This window comes from Micropterus salmoides, unplaced genomic scaffold (genome assembly GCF_014851395.1).
Source record: "Micropterus salmoides isolate LMB-PRFRI ecotype aquatic unplaced genomic scaffold, ASM1485139v1 Ms_hic_scaffold_10, whole genome shotgun sequence".
NCBI lineage: Eukaryota > Metazoa > Chordata > Actinopteri > Centrarchiformes > Centrarchidae > Micropterus > Micropterus salmoides.
The window spans coordinates 19,270,637-19,298,483 of NW_024040041.1; the positions used below are offsets into that span (position 1 = coordinate 19,270,637).

Here is a 27,847-nt window from a genome sequence, read left to right on the forward strand (position 1 = left end):
TTGAGCCACTAGTGAGGCCTGATGACTTTTTTTTATGTTTTATTCAAATTCCTGATAAACAACATTTGTATAGAAGACAATTCTGTGTGTGTATTTAATCAGTCACTGCCTGCCGTCACCTCCAAGTGATACCTCTTGTAGTGGGATGGAGTTACGTTTTAATTCTCCTTCAGGTATTACGACAGCTGTTTTGGAGACAGGTGTAGATGGAAATCACGCACTCCTGGCCAGACAGTCAAATTAAATCCCAAGCAAAATTAAATTAAAAGGCAGCCTCAATATCGGTTTTGTAATAGAAGCAAATGTGATGAGAAGCAATTTAAGCAATTTAACCACTCATGGACTTTGGAGCACTGGAATAACATAACACTGGCACACGCGCACACACTGATTATTCTTTTTAGCATTTCTGGATGAGCATGAATAGGAGGCATTTAGCCGATTACCCACAGGCAAAAATAAATTGCTCAAATGTCAGTCAACTAATGTCAGTGTTCAGTGCTCTTTTTTTTCATAATGTGTTCTGCTCTACATTTCATTAACCTTTCTGCATAAAGGCAGCTCTTTTGAAGTAAGCTGTGTGAAGTTATCGCTCTCCCATCTACTTCTCAGATCAATACCATGACTGGAATTATACTAAGAAATAACTGATGCTTATAGGGAACAAAGATTATAGACTTGGACCTCACTGTTTTGTAAGCGCATTGTTTATTGTTTTATATTGCTATAATTATTCTCAATTCAGGTTAAGTGCACCTCCAGATTGCTTTTCCCCAGCCATTACTGGTCACTTTGTGTTTTTCTGAGAAAATAGGTTGGAGTTTCTATGGAAACAGTTACTGCATTCAATTGAGAATGCCACAGCCCCTGCCCTGTCCGAGGTCACCCAGCATCAAGATGATTAGATCTTACAACACCTCCGGTATGAAATGCACCAAGGATTGCATGTCTCAATGAACACAGAGAAGAATAGCAGAAATTAGTTTTCTTCTTATTCACCATCACTCGTGTATAGTTTAGTTTTATAGCACATTTATAGAAGAGTAACAGATACAGAACATATGGAGAATTAATCAGTTGAGGTGATTTATTTTTTTAATGTATGTAAATTATATAAAATATTGTTTGTTTTAAACTTACAAACACATGTTCTACTCTTCTTAAAGGCAGCTGAGTGGTAGAGCTCTTGTAGGTAATGATGAGATTGGGTGAGCAGGTGGTGTGCAGATCAATAGTGAGCCTGAAAGGAACAAGTGATTACTACTGGTAGTGTACTCTGCTCCTTTATTACCCTCTTCAAAAGAGCAGCAATCACGAGGACATTATTTAGCCAAGACAGCAGTCAATTTAGGCACAATAGGGATCCAACACAATTGTCTTAACCATTGTGTCATTTCCTCAAAGGCAGCTGAGTCAGAGGCCGAACCACTCAGTTTCTATATTCGTTTACATCTGTGCTCGGTTGAACAAATAATGATGAATTAATATGTTTTATATGTGTGTGTCAGGGTGTGTGTCGGGGTGTGCGTGTGTGATGAGAAAAGGTCAAGACAACCAACATGATGATTTCTTATTGTGCTCCGTTACAAAGAACATGTCAGTAATCTTGTTTGCTCCCCCAGTGTTGTCATTGTTTGTGCTAAACCATTGCTCATGCATACTTTGCTTACTTGTTTAATTTGGACTTCTCTTGATGAACTATACTACTATAATCCTACCAGCATCACAGGGATTGAATATTCACTTCCCTGCTTCTATGTCTCGTGGCTCAGTCTGCAAATGTTAATTTGTATTTGGCATGATATAACGATTTTCTATAGCCAATACAGATATTTCTCTATCTGCAAGGCAAGTGTATTACTAACACTATGTATATATATTTAAATGGAGCCCACGTTTGTTATGTTAAGATTTTGGAGCTAATAACTTTCAATCACACATAGGTGTAATGAATTCAGATTAAAGCTAAGTAAATACAATACTGGTGAAGAACGCCTGTATTTCTCGAGGAAGCTTAAAAAAAGCCAAATGCCCATGACAAGTTCTTGTCAGCTGTCACAGAGGAGCAATAGAAAGCATTCTTACTGGAAACATCACAAACTGGGATGTGCACAGCCCAGGACCCGGGGGGCTCTGTAGCGGGGGATTAAAACTGCTCAGAAGATCATTGGTACCCATCTCCCAAGCATCAGTGATATCGGTGGGGTGAGGTGCCTAAGCAGAGCCCAACGGATACTAAAGGACAGTACCCACCCAGCCACAGCCTGTTCACCCTGCTGCCTTCTGGGAAGAGATGTAGAAGTTTCTGCTGCCACACCACCAGACTGCAGAGCAGCTTTTCCCCCCAAACTATCAGACTCTTAAACTTAAACTAATTCATCCTCAGCACTGCTCCAGTGATGATAGTTCATTTCTGTTTACCATTTTTATAATTGCTTCTGTATTAATGTATATTGTCTGCTATATAGCAGAAGGGAGTTACAAAGCTCACTTTCACTGTATAACCTGTTATATTGTGACAATAAATTTACCTATCCTATCCTACAAGTAATTTATTTACAATTGAGCTATAAATGATGCAAAAGGAATCCCTGACAGTCATTTAAAAAATGTATATTTCTTGTCTAAATTTTATAGGAGTCATACATTTCATCCTCAGTTCCTCCCAGAGCAAGAACTATAACTGAGGATACTAACGTCAAGTGGACAGATTCAAGACATAACAGTTTTAAGTATAAATGTATCACAAGAACCCGGTGTATAAAGCAATACTCTTCTTGTTGTTGGAAATAATCCGGTACTGGCGTACATAATTGACTCTGCATTTGACTTTTGCTCTGTCCCTTTAAACACGGTACCTTTAAACGGCATTTTGTGCTCAACTACATTTCCCACAACATACGGTAAGTAGGTGGGACTGTGGACCATCTTCATAATCAGGTCAACCAATCATATACGTTCACTGGCGAGCGCGTACTTCGAAAATGCGTGACATTGTCCAATGATCTTGTGATATTTCACAGTTTATAAAAATCCGGCCAATCGTGGTGCTGCCGTTCATCACGCTGGCCAATCAAAGGCCTACTATGGTGTAGATGGGCGTTACCACAAACGGCCAATCAGATTGAATGTGGAGTTTAAACGGTGAGCGCGGGCGGTCCTAGAGTAGCTTTGGGGCGGATTCAATAAGTGAGGACGCGTGCTTGAATTTGAATTCAGGCAAGAGTTAAGATCTTGTTAAGATATTAGTCAACTAAGTTACTACAGTACAACAGAGGCAGCGAGCAGTATTGTAACACTGTATATCTTATTTTGTGGTGAAGTAGTCTGTAGAGTTCATATGTGTGAAACATATTAGCTAGTTTGCCGCAACATTTAAATCGCTGCTCAGAGTTCTTAGCTAACTTAAAGGCATCGCTATTAGAGGAGAGACACTGCACTTGCAATGAAAGCAGGCGGTAAGTAACGTTAACTTAAGTTAAATTCAACGAGCGCTTACTACCAGAAATATGGTGATTGCTTAATGTATGGTGAGTGTTTGTGAATGTGTGTTAAATTCTTGCAATTTTACAGAGCTAACAGTGGTAACTAGCTCTGAGTCTTAGCCAACTCAAACGTTAACCAGTGGGGTAACGTTAGCCATAGATTCTTCCTGTAAATTACTGTTAGTTTCAAATGGGTTAATGCTGGCAATATTTGTTGAAAATGTGCCTCCTCCTGGAATTTTAACGCGTTTGTGGTAATTTAAAAACTATAATACAATGTTAAGCTTTATGAAACCTAACTAGTCGTTAAGTTGAAACTTAATTTGAACCTCGGGAGGGAAATTTCGGCGCTCACTTGGTTCGACTCTCCCTGTCCGATGCACAATTCATTGTCGTTAATGCTTACAGTTATTCCATTATATGAGGTTGTAGTTATGCTTATTTTAGTACTTTTAAGGTAATCGTCTTTTATTTAAATATGTTCACATTGAAACAGGGGGTTTGACTAGACCACCCGGAGACGCCTTACGTAAGGAGTTTTGACTGTGCAGCCATAACTTTTAAATTGGTGTAACTTACCAGCTAACATATTAACCAGCCACTGGTCTGCTTTAAATGAAGTGCAAATATTAGTTTAACATTAATGTGAGAATTAGTTTGTGAGCCCTGCACTAAGATGTGAAATGCTTTTGGGTGATTTGGTGTGTGTATGTACGTGTGCACTTCAAATGTGTCTACTACTATGCTGTTTCTTGCACTGAATATGGGAACCATGGTAAAAAAAAAGTAAAGAATGGGACAGTGCTTGTTAAAATGTATGAATTGTCTAATACACTTTTTATTTTTTCTTCCAGTAGTCCACTGCCATTGTTCAAAATGCTACTCAGTTCCATCACGGAAGCGGGTCCGTAAGCGAACTCCAGCCCTAACCTTGCTGTCTCTACCTGAGGAGGTCCTCCTTTGTGTGCTCCAGTGCCTCTCTGCTGAGGACCTGTTGTCTGTCAGAGCAGTGAGTAAACATTCTATACACACTGTAACACCACCACAAAACCTCTTGCATGTATGTGCCATGCCATCCCAGATTTGGTCTGGCTCTGGCATCTTGTGACCACCTGATTTGGTAGGTCAGATGTCTCTTTTGTTGAGGGATCAATTGTCTTGACATCTCTCATAGGTCCACTCCCAGCTGCGGGACATTGTTGACAACCACTCCAGTGTATGGGCCAGGGTCAGTTTCAGAGATACTTGGCCATCCCCCAATACCTTATGGCTATTTGAAAGGTATGGTCATTTCTGTCAAGGAAAAAAAATCTCACTAATGTATTGTTTTTCTTTTTTATGGGCTTATACCTGAAACATCTCTCTTCTTTCAGAGCTGCTGAGAAGGGGAATTTTGAAGCTGCTGTGAAGCTAGGGATTGCGTATTTGTACAATGAAGGACGTAAGTTAAACCCCATAACTCTCTAATTCAACCATTCATTGAGAATAGGCTTAGCATTTATGTTTTTCCTCCTTTTACTTAATATTTGTTGGACCTATGTTAATACATATACCATCTATCTTACAAGATCATCCTGGTTAAGTAAAGATCAAATGAAATCGGGGGACGTAAAACCCTCTTGATGAGTTTCAAGTGATTACAGCTCTTCACTTGTGCCTTGTTTCTCTCCACCAGCGTTGTTGAGTGATGAGGGGCGAGCGGATGTATGTGGTCGCAAGGCCTCCCACTTCTTTAGCCTGGCAGAGAGCCTGCGCTCTCCTGCGGCGTATCCCTTCATCTGGGTGTTCATCCGTCCACCATGGTCGCCCACCGGCAGTTGCTGCAAGGCTGTGGTGTTCGACCGCCTCAAGGCTGAGTGTGACAACAATGTGGTAGGTTTTGCCACTGCCATTTCTAGATGGTGGCTAAATGTGCTTACTTTTTAACCAACCTTGGTGGGAAATTAAGCTGCATTCATTTTTAGCTTGTGTCAATAATTTATCAGAGCTGATAATATTAGTGTGTGCAAGTATCAATTTATTTTGTCCTCTTTCCCCTACAGGAGAAGAGAGGGCCCTTGTTGCACTGTTTGGCCAGAGTTTTGCAGCTGTTTGAAGTGAGTGTAAAAGTGAGACTGAATGTTTCTGGGTGTGGTGAGCCCAGTTTCTATTAGCCTCTAATAAAAGTGTTTAGCTTTGTGCTACTGTCAAGGGCGGGGGGGCTGTCCGACTAGTCATTAACAGCACAGATGGGATAATTGTTTGTTGGTTTCTTAACATATCACAGCTATTGCCTTAAACTCCCTGTTGATTATTCTTACTCATAGCCCTGGTGGTGCCTTGTTATTTAATAGTGTGACAAATGATTTCACGTCATTGGTTACATAGGGTTGTTCGAATCATGACACATAAGACAAGACAATGTATGATTACTTTGTTGATCTAGGAACAGAACATTTTGTCAGTTTGCTTGGTAAGATCTGTCATTCACATCTGTAATCGTAAACTTTTTCCAGGAGAATGAAAGACGCCAGGATGCCATATCTATGCTGGAGGAGTCGTCACAGGCTGGCTGTCTACAGAGCTCCTACCTGTTGTGGGAGCACAACAGGAAAGCAGCTGTGAGTTTCAATCTCTCTTTCAGTTTGCTAATCTGCGTTGTTCTTGGATACGTTGGTCTTATTGATTTAGGCTGCTGAACAGTTTCTCCTTGTCCAACTTGAACAACAAAATATTTGTTCATAGTTTAGTACAGATATGCACTCAAAATGATTTAAAAAAAAAACAAAAGATGAACTAAATTGACAGTTTAAAAGTTTTATTTTTTTTATTATTTTTTTTATTTCAGATGGCAGATCCAGGCAGGTACCTCCAGTGTGTCCGAACGCTGAGGGACTATGCTGGTAAAGGATGCTGGGAGGCACAGGTGTGTGTGTGTGTGTGTGTGTTTCAACGCAGACAATTACCATTATATTGATGCAGCAGTTGATTTTACTGTGTTTTTGTGTATTTTCAAGCTTTGCCCAAGCTGCACCACAGAATCACAAAAATGACTAATGCTCTGTAATTACCGCAGCAAACTACTTCACAACTTCAACATATTGTTGTCTTTTCAGCATGACCCAATTCAACATGCTGTCAAGCCATTGTGAAATATGTATATTTAACATGTTGCCTTTTCTTTCCTCAGCTCTCCCTGGCCAAAGTGTGCAGCAGTGGGAATCCTCTGGGTTTGGAGTCAAAGGCCTGCTCTGACTTGGTGGCTCAGCTCTTCAGCTCCTCTAACCCACCATCACAACACTGCACTCAGGGTATCCTCAGACGGGGCATCAAGGACACCATGAGGTAGACAGGAACAGAAACTCTACCATGATATTACTGGCATACGGATTAATCTTTCTAGACAATTAAATGTTCCTGTTCGACTAATTGTGATTTATCTCTTTTTAAATGTTCTTCTTACATGTCTCCCTCTCTTTTTGTCTCTCCAGGTATATCTTGGTGGACTGGCTTGTGGAGGTGACCACCATGAAGGATTTCTCCAGCCTGACGCTGCATGTAACAGTGGGTTGTGTAGATCGCTACCTGGCTCTGCGCTCTGTCCCCAAAGCTCGCCTCCAGTTATTGGGAATCGCCTGCATGGTAGTTTGTACACGGTGAGAATGCAGACATGCTTATTCTCTGAAATGTTCATATGTTTTGATTATTTTTTTGAGAGAGAGAGAGAGAGAGAGAGAGAGAGAGACTCTCTTTGGGGTTTAAAATGTTTTATGATTGAATTTTATATTGTGTTTGAGGGTACATTTAATCATCCATTTGTATTTTGTTTTGAATGAATACAGTTTAGTTATAGAGTAAGATGCTTTTCTTTTTGAACCTTTTCAGCTATATCAGTAAAGAAATCCTGACCATACGTGAAGCTGTCTGGCTCACAGACAACACCTACAAATATGAGGACCTGGTTCGAATGATGGGAGAGGTTGTCTCTGTGCTGGAGGGAAAGATCAGGGTGAGCACAACAAATATTCTTATGTCGTGTAGAGTATTTAAGTGCTGAAGTGACTGACGCGCGCCCCCCCCCCCCCCCCCCACACACACACAGAGTCCAACCCTGCTGGACTACGGGGAGGTGCTGCTGTCTCTGCTCCCTCTGGAGAGGCGGACCACTCACCTGTTCAGCTACATCTGTGAGCTATCGCTGCTCTACTCTGCTCTCTCCACGCCACCACCTGCCAAACTGGCCTGCGCTGCACTGCTACTTACGCGAGCACTACATCACTATGGTAATAACACACACTGGAACATCACGCCAGTTTGAATATCACCATTGCACCTGCACATAAAACAAATCTTATCAAACAAGAAGAATTTACAGCTTTAGTTGAGTGTTAAGTTTATATTCACCTTGATTTATGCCTTTGCTGTCCCTCTCTGCAGCTCCCCTCTGGCCCAGCCAGTTAGTTGACTACACCGGCTTCTCCAAGCAAGACCTCGTCTCCCTTTCTGTGCTGCTCTATGTCAAGTGGTGAGTGTCTCAGTGTGTGTTCTGACTGGATTGGTAGCCAAGCAATTCATTTCTCTCCTCCTCCTCCTGCTGCCAGGTCACATTCAGACACAGACAGCCCTGTGTGTCTGCAGAACAGAGCATACTCAAGCCCTTTCTTTTTACGTAGTTAGTGAAGAGATCAGTTCTAATAAAAATAGCACTGATGTTCTCATGACCTTGGGAGAGGGAGAGCATCATAGTTGTGACCTAAGCACACTCAAGTATCCCTGAGTTTATATATTTAAAAAAAAAAATAATAATACCAAAAGAGAAGCTCTGGACATTTCATCCTTTTGAAATGGGTACAATTTCTTTGACACCTGCCCTGCTGTGGCTATGTGTTTGAATAGCCATGATAGCCAATGAAATAGGTTCCTCAGTCGGTCACTCGTAGGCAGCACAGTTCTCACTAAACCATAGCATTATCCAGCTTGCATATTTGTTCAGTTTCTAAATGTGATGTCTAGTCTTGAGCACAGTATAATATACATTTTCTCCAAATGACGTTAGACCAAACATACCTCTGTAGAAAGCGGGTTTTGTGAAAACTCAGTTTGTTAACCCTGAGATGAGGGGAAACTCTGGGTCTTCAGGTCCAGAAAGAGGGGTAACTTAGGGTGCTTTCACACCTGTAGTTCGGTTCATTTGGTCCAGACCAAGTGGAAAAAAATGATGCACTGTTTCTGCATTTCAGTTCTGGTCTAACATTGGGCTACCATTCATGCTTGTAATAAATTACTTAAACAACTCTTGGCGATACAGATCAGAAGCATTAAAGTGCTGCATAAACTTCTGTCAGTCACCAGAGTTTGAATTCCCCATATGGGTCCTGATGATGCAGGATGACAATCGCCAAAGCTGTCCAATCAACAAGCTACATGTAAGTCTGTGTAATGTCATGGTTACTTTGCTTGGTTCGTTTGTAAAACTGTGAACATGAACCGGACCAAAACTAAAATACAACAGTGTATAATTTTTTTTTCACTTGGTCCGGACCAAATGAACCGAAGTACAGGTGTGTAAGCGCCCTACTGCGGGTCACTTACTATGGTAGCTGACTGTGAACCTAACCTGCTCACTGGCTGGTTCTCTTCAGTAAACCCTGAGTTTTGATTCTATCTCCAACAGAGCTTGAAACACTGTTTCATTTCCTCATTAGCCAACTTCCAGACATTTTTTATATGCGCATTTTGCAGTATCTCATTAGAAAAAGTTGATGGAAACGGCAAAATTCAAAAAAATCCTTAATTTCGCAGAAACGTTTTTACGCTTGCTTGAGGTGGTTTTTGCCTTTGTCGAAATACTGTTAATGCAGTAAATGGGAGATGGAAACACTTTTGTTTCTTGTTCAGAACCCATACATCTTCATTACAGCCATGTGTAACGTCAACTACTGACAGAACTACACCTGTAGTAGCCTGGTTTATTCGCTCCAAACTAGCAAATGGAAACGCACAGAAATTACATTTACTTTTTTTTTGCAACATTTCAATGGTCTACTTAAAATTTGCATGACAATTAGATTGAAACATGGCTATTGATTCCCTCCTCGTCAAAGCAGATATTGAAGCGCATTAGTTAGTGGATGTTTACTATATGTTAGTCTAAATCCTGGTATTAGTTTGATACTCAGGACTACCTAAATTTACTGTTTTTATGCCTGTCAGTTATGTGTGTGTGTGTGTGTGTGTGTGTGTGTTAATTTCTAAACTATATTTTCCATCTTTAGTTTCTGGGCTATGTGTTTTGTCCTAGTCAGATTAAAGAGGAGCAAATATACACTGCTCAAAAAATAAAGGGAACACTTAAACAACACAATGTAACTCCAAGTCAGTCACACTCCTGTGAAATCAGACTGTCCTCTTTGATCGTCAGTCAGTGTTGCTTTCTATTTCACATGCTGTTGTGCAAATGGAATAGACAACAGGTGGAAATTATAGGCAATTAGCAAGACACCCCAGTAAAGGAGTGGTTCTGCAGGTGGTGACCACAGACCACTTCTCAGTTCCTATGCTTCCTGGCTGATGTTTTGGTCACTTTTAAATGCTGGCGGTGCTTTCACTCTAGTGGTAGCATGAGACGGAGTCTACAAGCCACACAAGTGGCTCAGGTAGTGCAGCTCATCCAGGATGGCACATCAATGCGAGCTGTGGCAAGAAGGTTTGCTGTGTCTGTCAGCGTAGTGTCCAGAGCATGGAGGCGCTACCAGGAGACAGGCCAGTACATCAGGAGACGTGGAGGAGGCCGTAGGAGGGCAACAACCCAGCAGCAGGACCGCTACCTCCGCATTTGTGCAAGGAGGAGCAGGAGGAGCACTGCCAGAGCCCTGCAAAATGACCTCCAGGAGGCCACAAATGTGCATGTGTCTGCTCAAACGATCAGAAGCAGACTCCATGAAGGTGGTATGAGGGCCCGACGTCCACAGGTGGGGGTTGTGCTTACAGCCCAACACCGTGCAGGACGTTTGGCATTTGCAAGAGAACACCAAGATTGGCAAATTCGCCACTGGCGAACCATATGCTGGTGCGGTTGGCCCTGGGTTCCTCCTAATGCAAGACAATGCTAGACCTCCTGTGTCTGGAGTGTGTCAGCAGTTCCTGCAAGAGGAAGGCATTGATGCTATGGACTGACCACAGACTGTCCAGGAGTTGGCGGATGCTTTAGTCCAGGTCTGGGAGGAGATCCTTCAGGAGACCATCCGCCACCTCATCAGGAGCATGCCCAGGCGTTGTAGGGAGGTCATACAGGCACGTGGAGGCCACACACACCACTGAGCCTCATTTTGACTTGTTTTAAGGACATTACATCAAAGTTGGATTGGCCTGTAGTGTTTTCCACTTTGATTTTGAGTGCGACTCCAAATCCAGACCTCCATGGGTTGATAAATTTGATTTCCATTGATAATTTTTGTGTGATTTTGTGGTCAGCATTCAACTATGTAAAGAAAGGAGTATTTAATGAGATTATTTCATTTATTCAGATCTGGGATGTGTTATTTTAGTGTTCCCTCTATTTTGTTGAGCAGTGTATTTCCAGATTAGCCAGATTCCACCACTTTAGCACCCAGTAAGGAAAGTCTGGTTAAGTAAAATTTTATTTATATGGCACTTTAACCTTTGTTTTAAAAAGTGCTTTACAGAGGGATGGAAGGTAACACAATAAATACAAAAACGGTTCAAGGCGTCACAAATCAAAATTAGACATGATGACTCATGTACAGAAAAGGATAAGTCTTCAGCTGTGACTTAAAACACTCCAGGGACTTTGCTCACCTGACACCAAGAGGGAGACTGTTTTACAGCCTGGGACCCACGAAAGCAAATCCTTGTGTTTTTAGTTTAGAACAAGATATAACTAGCAGGCTTTGCTCGGGGGACCTGTGGGGCCTAGCAGAGTTATAAGGCTAAATAAGCAGTTCACTTAAATACTCTAGAGCAAGATTATTTAGCGCCTTGTATAGATGAAGATCTTGAATTGGATCCTAAATTTCCTAAATATGAAGGCCCGATGAATTAACAGACAACACTGAATAAAATGTTATTGTGTTAAGTTTTTGACACTTTCCCTGGCTCACTCAGACTCTCTTTAAAGACAAATGTGCACAGTACGCATATATACATGCATTGGAAGTCCACTGGATTAAAATGGAAGATCTGCCCTTTTGTCATGGTGAATTTTAGTCGTTAAACTCCATTGATGGTGGCTTTTTTTTCTTTATTCAGCATGCCCAAGCTTAACTCAGTGAAAAGACGCGTTTCGACTAAAGTCCCCGGATCTCTTTTCAAGGAACTAAAAGATTCCTTCAGCCCATTGTTATGTGCGTTTTCACCGTGGTCAAAACACCTGCGAAGATTTGGCAAATGAACCAGGCTGTAGTCCTGTACGCCGTACGAAGCGATTGCCAGACTCACGTCTGTGTCGCCTGAGCGCCAGAGGAATGTGGTGTTTAACAAGCTTTATTACCTGGTGTGATCAGCTGTTCCGCTTGTTTTGGAGAAGAGGAGACTTCGGCTCTTTATAAAAACTTCCATACTGATAACTTAAAACAACAACTTCGGATCCAGTATTTAGCGCAACTCCATCAACTGTTTGCTATAAACACCACTGCACGCTGGCTGCTATCTCCGAGAAATACATTTAATGGACACTGACGAGGTGTGTGTGTGTGGGTGTGGGTGTGTGTGTGTGTGTGTGTGTGTGTGTGTGTGTGTGGGTGTGTGTGTGCGTGCGCGCGCGCGCTATTTGACTGTTTTGACTATTGATTGGTTTGCAAACAGAGGTGGAAAAGAGGGGGCAGTAGTTTTAAAAATAAATAAATAAAAACAGCCGACATACTCGCCCATTCAGAAATTCACTGCAAGGCAAGCCCCTCCCTCCAACGTACCTGTCCCTTCAGAAAGTACTAGGGTTCCTAGTTCCAGGGTATAGTTAATTTGGTTGAAACGCGGCTAAAGTAGATTGAACTAAAAACTCATCGACTCAGGGTTGTCCATTATGGAGATGACTAAAGAACAAAAACAAATTCTCCAGACTTGTATAAAAACAGTATTGTTTATTAATTCAATTTATCGGTTTATTCCATTAATTTACTGTACAGCCACTTTTCAAAGCCTATATGCTCAAAGCAGAAACACAGATAACAAGAATTGACTGCTGTGTCTGGTGGTTTTCAGCATGTTCATATAGCCACATTATTTGGTATAAGATTGTTTAGAACATCTGAGGGGGTGTGGGGGGAATCAGTGAATCACCTACTGACTCACAGAAACATGCCTCAGGGTGAGTCACTTTGATAGGTGAGCATCGTATCGACAAACTGTAATTCTCAAATGGACAAGTAACAAGATTTGTCCCCAAGAGCTGATTATAGAGATGCAGCAAGCAAAGTGGATCTAACTCATTTTTCTTGTCTCTGCCACCTCCCCCGCTCTGTCTCCCCTCAGTTTCAGTCAAGATGTTCCCAAAGATTACAGGCATGTGTCTCTTACTGGCGTCAAGCAACGGTTTGAAGATGAGGCCTACCAGTACATCAGCAAAGAAAAGGTAATTTATTTTTACTTTTCATTGCAGCAATCGGCAAAGTCTTCTCTTTACTGGAATTTTAAATTGTAGCAAAAGATGTCTCTAACTGGTTCTCTGAAACTGTTCACTGATATTATTTCATGGCCTCTTCAAGGTGATGGACTTTAAAGAGCTGTGTCAGATCTTGGAGATTCCTGAGGTGGAGCCTCAGATGGAGCCTCCCAGTCCAACTGGTCAGCCAGCAGACATCCACACCTTCCTTGCTTCTCCATCCAGCACCAACAAGCGGTAAGCCAGTTACCAACACTTAAGTTCCCCATTACAACACATTAGGGCTTGGGTGATATTTATAAAAAAGTAAAAAAGTACATGGCTTTATGTCATGCGTTGGTGGACAACTGTGAACATTTGCGCAGTGTGGTACATAATGCAACACAACCTGCTGGCCTCAAACATTTTATGAGCCTCATTAGAATCTTCTTTTTTCTATGACATAGTGCGGCTGTGAGCAAGCAAGCTTACTGGGCTTGCATGGTTTTCTAATGTTCACTGGGCCATTGGGTCAACCAACTGTTTTATGGTTTAATCCAATATGTTCATTAAATATTAAATGTATTCAGGCATTTCAGTTACCTAAGTTGGTTCTCCTTAACTGAACATTAACAGACAAGAGGTTTTTGAATGGCTGTTTCTGTGATCCATTAAAATCAAAGAGTTTTCATAAGATGGGGTTTAATAATTTCACATGTGCAAATAGCAGCATGAACAACAATAGAACATGAGGATTCACACCGTCTCATCACACAGCTGCAGCAAACCTTTAAACCTTAATAAACATAACAGTTGCTTCCTTAGAGGACACAAAATGTCATTGAATGGTTTTCATTGTGAAAATGATGGAGCCATACGCTAAGGCCCTCGCAATCATCAGATCTGAATCCAGTGAAACACCTATGGAGGATTTTGAACCAAATTATCAGTGGTGTTTCAGAGACGTAGAATCAAGGAATGATGAAGATGGTCCACAGGCTCCTGTTGGCCCAACATCTTACAGGGACATGGTTTTTGGTGCTATCCTGCAGTAATGAGTCTAGGCGTAGGTGACACAGTCTGACATCTGCAATAACAAACGGGTAGAGATGTTCACTGCTCATTGCACCCGGCATGAATAGTCACATGACTTTAGAAAAACGGTTGACTGTTGGCAGCATGTAAGACCAGGAAAAGACATAGTGAAAGTTACTAAATCTGAAAAGCTGACATTTCAGATGGCTCATATCCTAGTACAGTATTGTACAGAAAATCAATATAACCTAGTATTTAAAAGCCATGCGAAGAATTCAGTTATGCGGAACTACTCACTGACAGCCAAATGACCAGTGCCCCTGCCTCGCTACTTGTTTGTGAACCGTCTTGTCCAGAAGGTGTTTGTCTGTGCCATCTGTGAGATGCTCCGGTGACTCACTGTAACACGCTGCCTTCTCCGTTTTCTCCCCAAGGAGACGCGATGACGCCATCCAGGCCCACAGAGCCAGCTTTGTGGCCACGCCCACGGCAGAGCTGTCTAATCAGGAGGAGACGCTGCTGGGCGACATCCTGGACTGGAGCCTAGACACTTCCTGTTCCGGTTATGAGGGCGACCAGGAGGAGGAGAGCGAGGGAGAGAAAGATGGTGATTGTGAGTGATAAGTGGCTGGGCTCGTTTATTGTGCTGTCTCAAAGCTGTTCTCTTCTCCAGAGCATAGTTCTTTTCTCTAGAGCATAGGAAAAAAAAAAGTGTGTGTGTGTGTGTGTGTGTATGTATATGTATATATAAATAAAATAAGAATAATGCATGACTCAGTCGTCCAGTAAGAGATTATGCCATTAGAGATGACTCAGCAACTGCAATATTCAGCGTAATGAACCAGCACATACATTTAGGCCTCCATATTATGCAGGCTTACTGTCATGGACAAATGAAGATTGATGATGGTAGCTGCACAGAGTGTGTTGGGGTTTGCAGTTTGTGTAAACTTTGCTCAAAATTATTCACTGTTTTAAACTCTTGACGACTCCTCTCTTTCAATAGCTTCTATGATGTCCATCAAACTGCACCTGCTGACTGATGAAGACAAAAGACTAGAGCACTGCAGAGCCCTGTCCAGCGATGAGGACAGCTTCTGTGAAGCTGAAAGAGAGGGGGAAGGCCAGGAACCGCTTTCCTTCTCTACAGACCTTCACAGTTCAGGATACTCCTCCGTCCAAAGTGCCAGCCCCTCATCCACATGCTCCTCCTCCCTCATGCCTTGCACATTCAAGACAATTACCACTTCCCTGAGAGCAGCCTCCGCCAATGCCCAGCCAGGCTTCCGTCTTTTGGTGCCCATGCAGAGGCCCCGGGGCACCTCCAGCAGACAAGTGAAAAGGAAAAACTCGGCAGCTCATAGTGGAGGTGAGGTGGGAAGAGAAGAGGAGGAAGGCGGAGGAGACAATGCAGGGTTTCTGAGCCTATAGACGGGGGTTGTTCGACCAACCTGCTCAGTTATTGTCCTCCAGCAATTTGCTCTTGGTGCTGTTCCCCACTCCTGTCAGTCTGCACTGATCCATCAATTGCCAAAAGATCAAGAGACTTTGAGCTTGAGGAGAGTAAAGAAAAACATATATAAAAATGAGTTGCCTAAAAACTTGCCTTTCTTATTACATTACATTTCATTTACATGTTTACAGGCATGCCGCAATAAAATACCTCCCCTAAAACCAATAACTCGCTGTCAGCTCTGAAACCACTGGAACATCACTTTCCTCAGGACCCTGGTACCATTTCTGTTTTTACAGCCTTCTACAACAACCTCTCTCAGATCACGTTAGATAGTTGTAAACCTCATGAACTTGTTTTGGAAGGGGGGAAAAGTGTTCATTGTTAAGATCATATTGTGGGGAAAAACTTTAAACATAGCTGTGTTTTTATTGTCTTGGTTATCATAGTTTCTGATATGCACTGAGTCTACAAGAATCTCTTGTATTTGGTGAATGTCATCAATAGGTGACGGTCATCTAGTTGATGAAAAGGTCTGCATCTGAAGCCTGAAAAAATATGATTGTATGAATTCCTCATTCAGTTTTGTCCTTTAGTTCTCTGAATGTTTGCCAAAGGTACTGTGGCGATGACATTTGTGTTTTCAGGGGCATCTACTTAAATAGAAACAGCTGTGAAATTTTATTAGTCTATATCTTCTCATCTTGTACGTATCCACCAGTTGTGCTTATCAATATTACTTCAAACACCTATAGCACACCAATCCCCTCCAGGAACTGTTGAGATATTGACACTGTTCAATAAGGTGTGTTGATACTGACCAAGAACCACCATCTGGATGAGTATGGTACAAACCTCAGCTTATCATCCAGATGTGTAGTGCTCAAATATAACGAGGCAATCGATGCGCCATGAAACTCGTAACATCCTGATAGGTTGTACTTTACTCACTTTCCTTCCCACCTGAATTAGGTCTAGCACTTTCATGATCACAGAAGGAACACCGTTCATTGCAATGTGTCCATATTCATGCTTGAACAATCAATACTAAAGTATTTTTGAATGGATCTGTGTTGCCTCCTTAGAGCGATAGGGAAGTTTAGACACTAAAGGAAAAATATTACTTGATGGGGTTTTGGAAGTACTGTATGTATGCCTCATAGGACACTGAGTACACAATGTCTAAATGATTGTGACTGACTGTAAATACATTTTAAACTGTTACGCCAGACTGGTTATCTCCTGTGTGTTATAAATGTACATAGTACTATATGTATAAATGGAGAAAAACAAAGAACATGCCACTATTTTAAATTGTTTTTGCTTCATTCCAAAACGGCAGTTTTCTTTGTGAAACTTTTTTTTCTACAGTACAGTGTTTTCTCAATAGACCTGGGATGTCATTATGTTATTATGTAGTTCAACTAAAACAAGCCATCATGCAAGTTTTCTTTCGAGGATTTTTCATGTACACAGTTTAATTGATATTCGCTCAAAGGTTTTGTTCCCTGATTTCTTGAATCGATGGGCTTATTACAGAGTGCTGTATTGTTCTTAAGCTGTTTTTCTTGAAGTTGTGATGGAAATTTGATATTTTACTTTGTTTACGGTCATCAACAAAGTGAAGAATCATAATCAACTTAAAGAGAAAATAATTCACATATGGCAACAATAAATGGGCTAGCTGAAAGTCATTTGTAGACAGTATTGGTGTTTGGGCTAAGAGGGGAAAAAGTAAAGCTTAAGCTGTGTTTAAAAGCTCATCAAAACTAGGTGGCACTCTTAGGCAGGGCCATATGGTACCCATAGAAAAAATACTGAGGTCATGAATAGAAGTCCAACAACCAAACCCCACAAAAAAAGACTAGAAATTCAGAATTAGATGCTATATATATATTTTATAAAGGTTTTTTGTGAGTAGAGCCATCATTTGAGCCAAATTCAAGAACTGCTTATAAACTCACCAAAGCCTACTAAATGATTTAAAATACCTGTCTCTAAACTTTGTCTTTATAAGTAGAACTTGATTACAGTCATTTTGAGGTAGCTTTCTAGCAAATGATTTGGTTTTTAGGAGACTGGAAAATAAAGAAGTACCCTTTTATTTCCAGAGGTGGGTAGTAACGAGTTACATTTACTCCATTCCATGTACTCAAATAACTTTTTTCAGAGTAGTTTTAATGCATCATACTTTCACTTGAGTTGATTTTAAGAGAAAAATCATCACTTTTACTCTGCTACATTTGGATACATCCATCGCACCACTTGGCTACTTATTTATTATTTTTGCATTCATGTTCTGTTAAAAAGCAGTTGGTCAGTTGGGCAGTCCCAAGTCTGCTAGTGCTTTGTCCTACCACAGTCATGCAGCCACATGGCTCTCTACAGAGCAGAATAATGGTTGAAGCTACAGCATGGGAGTACGGCTTTCAAATAGTGCTAGCAGCTGATATTTATTGTCATAAAGATGTCTGTGTCTGTCACCATCTTTTAGTCCTCCAATGGCTTGTCCAACTGGTTCAGCATGTGGATGTCAACAACTTGTTTATTTTGTTGTTTTGTTATTATTATTTTTTTTAATCAGGAGATAATGAGTTGTCATTACGAATCACGAATGTGTTGGAAAATACTGGGTCTAAAAAATACTGGAATCAGCCTAAATCAATGTGTGAAATTTTCTTGAAATCTTTTCCCAGGTTTGCTTAAAGGCTCACATTTCCAGGAAAATTGCAGGGGAGAGGTCCACAGTTCCCTCAAGAAGTAGCTACAGGGGCACTCACTGATTTCACACAAGTTCACTTTACTTATAATGAGGAGTAGGCTACCGCTCACCCTTTGACAGCCAGTGGAGAAAAAAAGTTGTATAATGTCTTCTGCAGCTCTGGAGGTAGTTTTCTGAAGTCTAAGAAAATAACCCAGAGAATTCACATTTAACTAAAAAAAAAGGCTGCTTTACATTCTTGAGGTTATTTACCAAGCAGGGAGGCTAAATTGAAAGACACGATTGAGTTGCATTATGGGAATTGTGAGATCAAACCATTTTGAAAGCTTGATAATAGAGACTAAAGTCAGGATGTGTCAGCTGCATCGATTTTGAACATTCTTGTTTAAATCAGTCTCTTGCAAATCCGCCAGCTATCTATTGTACACCTTTATGAGAAACATAAGCAACATTACAAAAGGAAGCTTTTTTCCAGGATAAATGGGCTAGCATCTTATGAGCCAAAAGCATAGCATACTGTAGGTCTGCATCGTGTGTTTGTGATTCAGCTTGGAGATGAAAAAGTTTAATTTCAGAGCTCACACTATAATATTAAATATATAACTATTAATAAATACTAATTTATTATAATTATATTTATATTAATTGGTAAATATTCTTAAGAGCAACATATAAATGACTACAACACAGTAATGGCTGAAACAAAGTAGAGGGGCAGTAGTACTGCTAGCACTTGAAATTGTAATAATAAATAAATATGTTTAAAACTACAACACACAAATAATGCTGAATTTATTTGGTTTTCTAGCAACTGTGCCCAAACAGCCCAGCTGTTGAGATCACGTGACACACCGAGATCACGTGAGGCGTTTTGTTGACGGTTATCGCTGTATTTTTCACGATGCATTCACGGGCTTGTTATCCAGCGGCTGGTGCAATGTCATCGCCTCGCTAGAAAGCAGTAAACTGGATGGGGAAACCCTGGAGCGGGCAGCAGACATCCTTAGCTTCATTAATGCTAGCCGAGCCTCGACAGTGTCGTTGAAGGACGAAGGCCCGCAGGGATGGTTTTGTCATCGGTTTAAGACAAAAAGGAGGAATTGTTTTCCCAGAAAGAGGGACCACAGCTCGGGAAGTTCACATGCCGAAACCTGGTCTTTTATGAGGTAATTTGACATATTTGTGTCATAAAACACAACTAGGTCACATCGGTGGAGACATTTACTGATTAAGAGTGTGTAAAATGACATAATGTCGGTGAGTCAGCACATTGTATTTTGTAAATACCTAGCTTTCTCCGTCACCGCCATCATTAGCATTCATCAGAACCCTTAGGGATTGACGAGCAGGCCGTTTGTTCCAATCAGGATCACCGCAGCGCTCCGTTTGTCCAACCGGAGAAGAACATGGGCGGTTTTCACTCTATGAGGAAAAACCCTCACCTCAATAATGGCCCGTGTTCGTTTATTGTTTACTTGAAGATACTAATAGGGAAATGGTCGCTGTAAGTATGTAGCACATGGTCTTCTGAATTCAATTATACGGATTATACATTCATTAACCCCCTGATATATCATGAAAGGGGTGTAGCTACTCAGAGATGAATGGCACTAGTGTGGATATTCAAACGGCGCCAGCAAGACCAGTTTTATTACATTTCTAAACCCGTGTGCTGTGCTGTGAAATTGGACTCCCATAAGGCAAACCTGGCTGCTGTAGCTTTAACAGTTAATATTTACTGATCTGACAAATAGTCAGAAATAGTGCTAGCAGCTGATATTTATTGTCATAAATATGTCTGTGTCTGTCACCATCTTTTAGTCCTCCGTTGGCTTGTCCAAATGGTTCCGCATGTGAATGTCAACAACCTGTTTGTTTTGTTTAAAAAAAACTTTTTCTCATTTGCCTTTTATAAACTGAACTCCTTTGCAGACTGACATCACTTCTTTCGTTTTATGATACCAGATAGTTATTTCTCTTTCCCGGTCTTGTGACTTTGTGTGTGGTTTTTGAACATAACAAAAAATCATGGTAATCAAATTGTGATCCTGCTAAATCCCCAGTCACTTCTCTTTTTTTGTTTTCTGGAGTTATGGTTGAACAGAAACTGTGATCACTGCTTTTCAAAGCTGTTTTGAAAACACAACTAAGTTTCAAGAAACCTCCAGTTGTCAAACAGAGTAAATTGTACATTTAGCTCAAACCTGACACTAAAATCTTCTTTTCCACTGTAGAAGACTGACTGGACTGTGTTCTGTGTGCTGTTCAAAATGGCTGTCATGCGACAATTTGGACTACTGCTGTGGAAAAACTATCTTCAGCAGGTGAGTTGGAGGGAGGTGAATCTACACCCTGCATGTGTGTGTCCGTATTAGGTATTAACATTGTTTGCAGCTGTGAATTGTCAGAAGTAGTTGTGTTTACACAGCAGAGGCCCGTATGACAGTATTTATTAAGTTACAGGCTTATGGGGCATCATAAATACAATAAACTGTCTTAACATTTTGTTTTCTACAATGCATGATGTTAGCCAGCTACGTGGAAACTGGTCGACCCCAGTAATATACCAGCACTGTTGCTCTCTCACAAGCTCTAGCTAGGTCAGCACGTCGGTAACTGTCACATGCTTTTCCTAGCCTTACATGGCTATATTTTTTTGTACCTTTTTAAGTTATTTTATTACTTTATTTTATTTGTTGTGACATATATCAGGAGGCAGGGATCATTCCAATCAGATTTTCAAACACAAGCAAATACTGTATGTGCATAATAATACATACATAAAGTGAGAAGATTCAAAAAACAAAAGAAGCAATCAATAGAATAGAGAACAAATAAGACTAAGGAATTAAAATGAAAAAAAGATTTGTTGGGGTTAACAGTTATGAGCAATTTATGTATTATACATAAAATGTAGATATGCACACATGTAAATACATTTTCTGCTATTAGGTAATCACCTTCATATTTCCAATTTTTTTTTATCTACCTCAAATGTTGGTAAACATGTTATGCAGGTTACACACACCTTATCACAGCTCAGAATCTCCAAGAAGGACAAGGTGTCCTATTATTGAAGTTCAGTCGAGGCTTGTGCTATTGTGTTGTTCGTGGGAAAGTCATATCACCAGATTGAGGGTCTGTCTCCCCTTTATAGAAGATAACAAAGAATTTTTACACTAAACTGTGCTAGTGTATTGCTCTGATTGGCAGCTTACATAGTTTTCGAGGGTTAATATCAGTTGATGGTTGCTCAGTGCTGCCAGCAACTATTCAGAAAATGGGACTGGCTGTCGGCTGTATGGCATGCGTGGTGTGAGGTAGTTGCTCCATCACTCTTTATCCACTCGCTGTGGCTGTAGAGACCACAAAAACTCCATTAGGGCCAGGCAGGAAAAATACTGAACATCTTGGTGTTGCTTGTCCATCTTGTCTGCAGAAAATAAACGAAAAAACGCAGGATAATCACTTAAACTGTATAACCAAAGTATGGACATTGTTATTCAGACCTGTAAGAGCCTGCTGTAAAAACAGTGTTTGGCAAAGATCTTGTACTTCTGGGTTGTGCTGTTTTTTTGGTACTGTACTTATCCCCATCGACAGCTGGCCACATTTAGAAAATCAGGGGTCATGCTGACATATTTCCAGCTCAGCTACAGCAGATTTTGATTGCTGATGAGATTATAGTTCATTGCTCATTGTTTGCTACTCTGTAATTACTATTTATGCTATCAAATAGGCTTGTTCTTTGTTCTACAATAGCATTTAGCCTAATCAGAGCCAAATGAAAGATGTGTGAATTACATTGTGAATCAAGGAATATATCTGTTTTGCACATTACTAACCCCTATATAAGATGTTTTTAAATTTAATCATACAAAATATAGTTGAAATCTATTGAGCTACCCTTTTTATTTACTCAAATAAAATAAAAGCAGTAACACAGCAGTAATTGAAGAGGTTAATGACTCCTAGGTGATAGCCTATGTTTTACTAAATTAGATACTTGCTTAAGACAATTACCCCTTTTGTTATTTGGTGCCTCATTGAAGTGTTGTGTTGAGTTGGCAGTCCCTGGATGCCAGTCCTTGTCCCAGTGGCATCAGAGGCAGCGTGGCTGCTCTGTATCTCCTGGATACTGAGGCTGCAGCATAAGGCTGTAGCACACACACGCATACATAACAAAAACTCATTGTACAAGTTACAGTGGTGTCAGGACTTAAGCATGCATGCATGCTTGATAATTAATTTAAATTTTTTTATTAACAAATTGATCAAATATTATGGGATTAATATCCTGCCTTGATTCAAAACTGAAAATAAAGGTCTGAAAGTAAGTGTTTGAAAACTCAAAATCTTACAAATAAAAGTTTTGCAAGATCGAAAACTAAGATTTGCAAGCTTGCAAAAAAAATAAAAAATCTCTGCAAACATTGTTGTTTTTAAGTTTTCCTTCTTCAGAACAATTTTTCAGAGTTTCAAATTTGTCAGTGTTCTCCCAGCGTATTAGTTTGTTTTCCAGGTTTGAAACCTTGTAAATGGTGATCTGAAAACTGGTGTGTAAATGTGTGAAAAAAAGTTTTGAAACTCTGAAAATTGAGGTTCAAAAGGGCGAAACTTTATTACATTACATTACATTTGCACTTCTATTGCAGACTATTTTTTCAGAACCGAGTTTACCACACCCACTTACGCCTACACAGTTGCCAGCTTGCGACTCACGTGATTTGTGGCAGCGTTGTCACGCAGCTCTGCTCTGTAACTCTTAAACTCATGGTGCGTTCCAGTTGACATGGGAAGTCAGAATTTGCCGAGTTCAAAGGTCAAAATTTCAAAAGGGAACGCCCCCTTAAGTCGGAATCCCGACATGGGAAGTCGGGAGAACCGCACTACCCCGACTTCGTGATCCAAGATGGCTGTGGGGTATCAACAGTTAGTGAAAGCTGTAGTTTATACTGTTTATTAGCAGTTCTGTGTACTTGTGACTCATATAAATGTTCGTACACAAAGTGCTGTCCAACAGCTGTCTGTGGACGTGTTGCTACAGTGTTTATTGTGAGTAAATACACTAAATCAACCGGCGTATCAATAGCTAACCTGGCTAGTTGTAAACAAACAGCTAGCCAAGCGAGGTTTTCCGACTTGGAACGCCGTCAACTCGGGTGTGACGTCATTCCCAGCTCCGACCTCCGACTTCTGAGGTAAATGGAACGCAGCATCAGACTGAGCGAACTTTAAAAAAGGCCTGGAGTCAGGGCCTTCTGCTCTTGGCCAATGCTTGGCTGTCTGCTGAAGTACAGTCCAATCACAAGTCATATTTACTGGATAGAGGGATTGACAGACTGCTCCGCCAATGACAGACGCGGACAGGAAACGTGTTCAGGAAGCACCGCTCCCTGGACGGCCTGGCTGTCTCCGTCCAAGCGGTGCATGGATGTAGAGAAGAAATCTGCAATGGGTAGTAAGTAGCTCAGGGCGGTTTGTTCATCAGCGCGATGATGTTGTGTCGGGAGATGCAGTAATTGAACCAGCGGTGAGTAAGAAAGAGTATAAATAACATCCGCTAGCCTCTAGGCTAATTTATGCTGTGTAAAATGCAGGCTTAACTTACAGTAAACTATCAATGGAGACTATCAACCAGACAAATCTCGACAGTTATTAAGCCAAAATGTATGCTTTTGTTAAATGTGATTATTCTATTAAACCACGTTTTATGTGTGGTAGTGGAGTCATTTTAAAGTTGACTCTACTGTAGTTAACCAGTAACAACTATTTGTGTTGTTGTTGTTTTTTCTTTTATGGCCTAAAGCACTGAAGACAAGTGGTCATCACTCACAGGAGGACGAAAAGAAGGAGGAGGAGGAGGAGAGCAACAGAAAAAATTACTTAAAAACAGTAGAATAAATACCTTTTAATCCACCACACGTCTTGTTGTTTATGTGTAAATACAGAGGAAGCATGGGAGAACTGCACATAGTTCGTTGTTACTGTGTTATTAGAGCATGGGAGAACAGTGGATACTTTTAATACAGCCCACACTCATAATATTACTGTGTAGCTACAGAATAACAAGTGGAGAACAACACAACACCTGGAAAACAAACTAATACGCTGGGAGAACACTGACAAATTTGAAACTCTGAAAAGTTGTTCTGAAGAAGTAAAACTCAAAAACAACATAATGTTTGTAGAGATTTTTTTACATTTTGCTAGCTTGCAAATCTTAGTTTTTGATCTTGCAAAATTTGTTTTTTTTTTTTTAAGATTTTGAGTTTTCAAAAACTTAGTTTCAACCTTTCAGAACTTTATTTTCAGTTTTGAATCAAGGCAGGATATTAATCCCATAATATTTGATCAAAGTAAATGACACTGAAGCATTTAGCTATGCGTTGACAGGTTTTGGAGAAGGTCTGACATTGCCGCTAAGATTGATTGTAATGTCCTGAAACCATCCAAGTGACTTTGTACTCCAATCACTCAACAGGAGGAGGCTGTCACATAGATTATGCTTTGATTCAGCTGTCTGTGAAATTGTCTAGTTTCATTTCTGAATTGCGTGAAAAGGATAAATTTGTGCCAATACCTGACCTCTTTTAAGATTTATTTGTAGTTAGCATTTTCAAAGCATATTGAACACTTTGAAATGAATACGTTTTTGTAGTTAGTTGAGGTTAGTTTGCACAGTTTATTAATCTCAATACCTTTTCTGTCTGTGCTTGGTATTCATTAATAATTCATACCTTTTTAAAAAAATAAAAAAAAAAAAGATGACTGATTATCTCTATTCCTGCTCTCCAGAAACGTCAAATTTTGGTAACTCTGGTGGAGATACTCCTGCCTCTGCTCTTCTCCGGCATCCTCATTGTGCTACGTCAGAAGGTGCCTTTTAAAGATTTCCCAAATGCCACGGTCTATGAGAGCTACGGTGTAGATTCACTACCCAAGAGGTTCATGCAACACCTACAGCTGGCCTATGTGCCCGGTAACTCCAGTGTGGTACGTCAGGTGGCAGAGGATGTGCGAGGCAGCCTGGTCCTCTCCTCAGGTAGGTAGTAGTTTGGCAGGAAATGGGTGGCAGTACAGCAATGTAGGCTTGTTTAAAAAGCAACTCCAAATGCAAATCTCTGAAAAGCAGGGCATTTACCTTTAAAATAATTTCCATCTGCCTTTGGCCAATCAACAGCTAACACCGTTTGGCACTGAAGATTAGTCAGTGGCCATTTTTCAGTAACATTCAATACATACGTTCCACTAACGAACAAATTTGTTACGTTCCACTAACGAACAAATTTGTGTTTTTCATTCCTCTTCAATGTAATTTTAGCCATCTCGCAGCCTGCATTTTATGTTAAAGAAATTGTTTGACATTTTCGGTAATAAGCTTTTTTTGTTTTCTTCCCGAGAGCTAGGCGAGAAGATCTCGTTCTTTTGAAATCTGTTTAAAAACCGAAATGTAGAAAGACAATTTATAGTTTTACGTAGGGTAATGTGCTGAATAATGTCCCTCTGAAAAGATTCTCTCCTTTAACTTTTGGCATGAAAACCAATAAGTATATTTCTCAAAATGTCAAACATTTTTAAGATATCCATTCTCTGAATGTAATGCTTCATAAAACATTTTAAATTCAGATAGATATAATAAAGCGGTACATGGAAATAGTAAAAAGTAATAAAAATTGTATACAGCCAATCTCATGTTGAGGTTTATTGAAACAGAAAATAAGTTTTCTGGATATTTCTGACAGTCACATCACATTCTACAGCTATTTGAGGTACAATTTTGACTTGACACCAAGTGTAATTTGTGACAGAGCTTGGAATAATGGTTCCACTAGAAACAGGCCACACCCTTCTCTCCTGTTTCAGTTGGGAGTAAATAGGGAAAGAAAGAAAGCTCACACACTGTGGCATGTTAGTCTCCTCTCTCAGGACACCTAAACACCTGCCTCTTTTAATTCACACACTCACACACACTTCCAGCTGTTCAGATAAACATAAAGAGTCTGACTTGCAGTGTGCAGTCTGGCTGTTTACATATTTGTTTTTACGTTTACAGACCCTCAGCAAGATGGACAAATAGCAGCAGTGTGAGGCTGAATTCAGAGATGTAGCAGCATGTAGACAGATCTGTGTAGTTGCAGGTTGTCTTTCACACTGCCGTGTAAGATCCCAGCTCAGCCATTAATGAATAATTTAGCAGGTCTTGGTGTTCAGAGGAAAAAGGTGGAAGGGAATGATCAAGGCTGAATTTTAGTATGTCATGCACACAGAAGACCACCAGAATGTGACCTCAATGTTCAGACTAAAATAATGGATTCTGTTGAACAGATTCAGTTGACAGCAGTTAAAAAGCCCTGTGATATTTAGTCATGTCATAGTCATTCATATTTAAACAACACAAGGATTGTTGAACTGGGGCCACTAAAAAAGTTTTTTTATTGTAAAGATATTACTTGTTGAAACAGCTTGTATATGTGTTTACGAGTTGTGAAATAGTGAATTGTGAAATGAGATTTCCTCTATTGTGTAATCTCAATTATTTTTTTTGGTTTAAACAAAGTTAATTTGACTTCTCTTTTGTAGATACACTACATGCAAAATGGTTGAACACGTTATCAAAATCAAAGTTAAAATACTTTATTAAATCCTTTGCCTACAAGTATATAGCTAAACGAAATGTTGTTTCTTACGGACCATAAACAACTATTACATACAACAGATACAACAGACCGGAACTTCAGCCAAAGAGGTGTATCCAATGCAACAGTCCAGTCCAAATTACAGTACCAACAGTAAAAGCCTAGCTGTGATTCCTGTCCTCTCTCCTGCAATGTATAACTTTGTACTGGTGAAAGTGATATATGCCAAACAAAAAAAGTGCAGCCTCGTGCATTTTCAATCATTGTCATCAAAATCTTAGCCAAAGTGTACATCAGAAAATACTTACAGAGTACACTGTTATATTGACAAGATGGCTAAACATTTTGACTTGCTTGTTCATAAACAAGACACAAGGACTTGTCGTTCTTATGGCACTGACAAGTTCAATGACATAAAGTTTTGCTTTTGAGAGATAGACTAAGGATTTTGAGCAAGTTATGGGCTTTTGCAGTTAATCCACTGTGTTTTGCTGTTTGTACTACCTGTTTCAAGAAATGCACTTACTGTTTTGCAAATGTTAAGGATGATTCGAGAAATGCACCAAAGTGACTGAGAAAAACTGTAAGTTGCATCTTAAAAAATCAGTTTTTTAACCGCATTAATTTTAGCTTCAGTCCGCAGTTAGCGGCGTGCTTGACAGAATTTTAACATTGTGATTGAATGTTTCCTGTAGATTATTATTTCAACTAGTTATCTATTAATTTATTATTTCCTCAACTGGTATTCATTACCTTTAGCTAACTATTTGAACATATATATATTAATTTTAGCTTATTATTTAAATTTTTTTTATTTTTTTTTTCCCCCCCACTAGTTGAACCATATCCATTAGTTACTTGGCTAACTATTTAAAATGCTCACTCTTTAATTTTAATGAACTATTTCAGATGTTTATAAATGACTTGAATCCTTTT

At 40.1% G+C, this 27,847-nt stretch overlaps 2 protein-coding genes across 3 annotated transcripts in view; both read left to right on the forward strand.

Annotated features, from left to right (window-relative positions):
• Positions 1-3,186: 3,186 nt before the first annotated feature.
• On the forward strand, positions 3,187-17,250 carry ccnf (cyclin F). Of its 2 annotated transcripts, none has more exons than XM_038700837.1 (17): positions 3,187-3,458; positions 4,340-4,494; positions 4,660-4,766; positions 4,859-4,926; positions 5,161-5,357; positions 5,528-5,581; positions 5,981-6,085; positions 6,313-6,390; positions 6,655-6,809; positions 6,956-7,120; positions 7,350-7,473; positions 7,567-7,747; positions 7,902-7,989; positions 12,954-13,053; positions 13,187-13,320; positions 14,532-14,710; positions 15,104-17,250. In XM_038700837.1, exons 1-17 carry the CDS (start codon positions 3,446-3,448, stop codon positions 15,526-15,528), a joined length of 2,328 nt encoding a protein of 775 aa, XP_038556765.1. In that variant the 5' UTR covers positions 3,187-3,445; the 3' UTR covers positions 15,529-17,250. The 2 variants fall into 2 exon arrangements, with proteins under 2 accessions (XP_038556765.1, XP_038556772.1); XM_038700844.1 differs by having other exon boundaries at positions 4,343-4,494.
• Positions 17,251-19,164: 1,914 nt separating this feature from the next.
• Positions 19,165-27,847, forward strand: part of abca3b (ATP-binding cassette, sub-family A (ABC1), member 3b) — a 33,637-nt gene continuing 24,954 nt past the window's right edge. Inside the window, exons 1-3 of the mRNA XM_038700855.1 lie at positions 19,165-19,438; positions 20,507-20,596; positions 25,071-25,317. Coding sequence (XP_038556783.1) covers positions 20,543-20,596; positions 25,071-25,317 — 301 coding nt within the window. The 5' untranslated portion in view covers positions 19,165-19,438; positions 20,507-20,542. The remainder of the gene's footprint in view (positions 19,439-20,506; positions 20,597-25,070; positions 25,318-27,847) is intronic.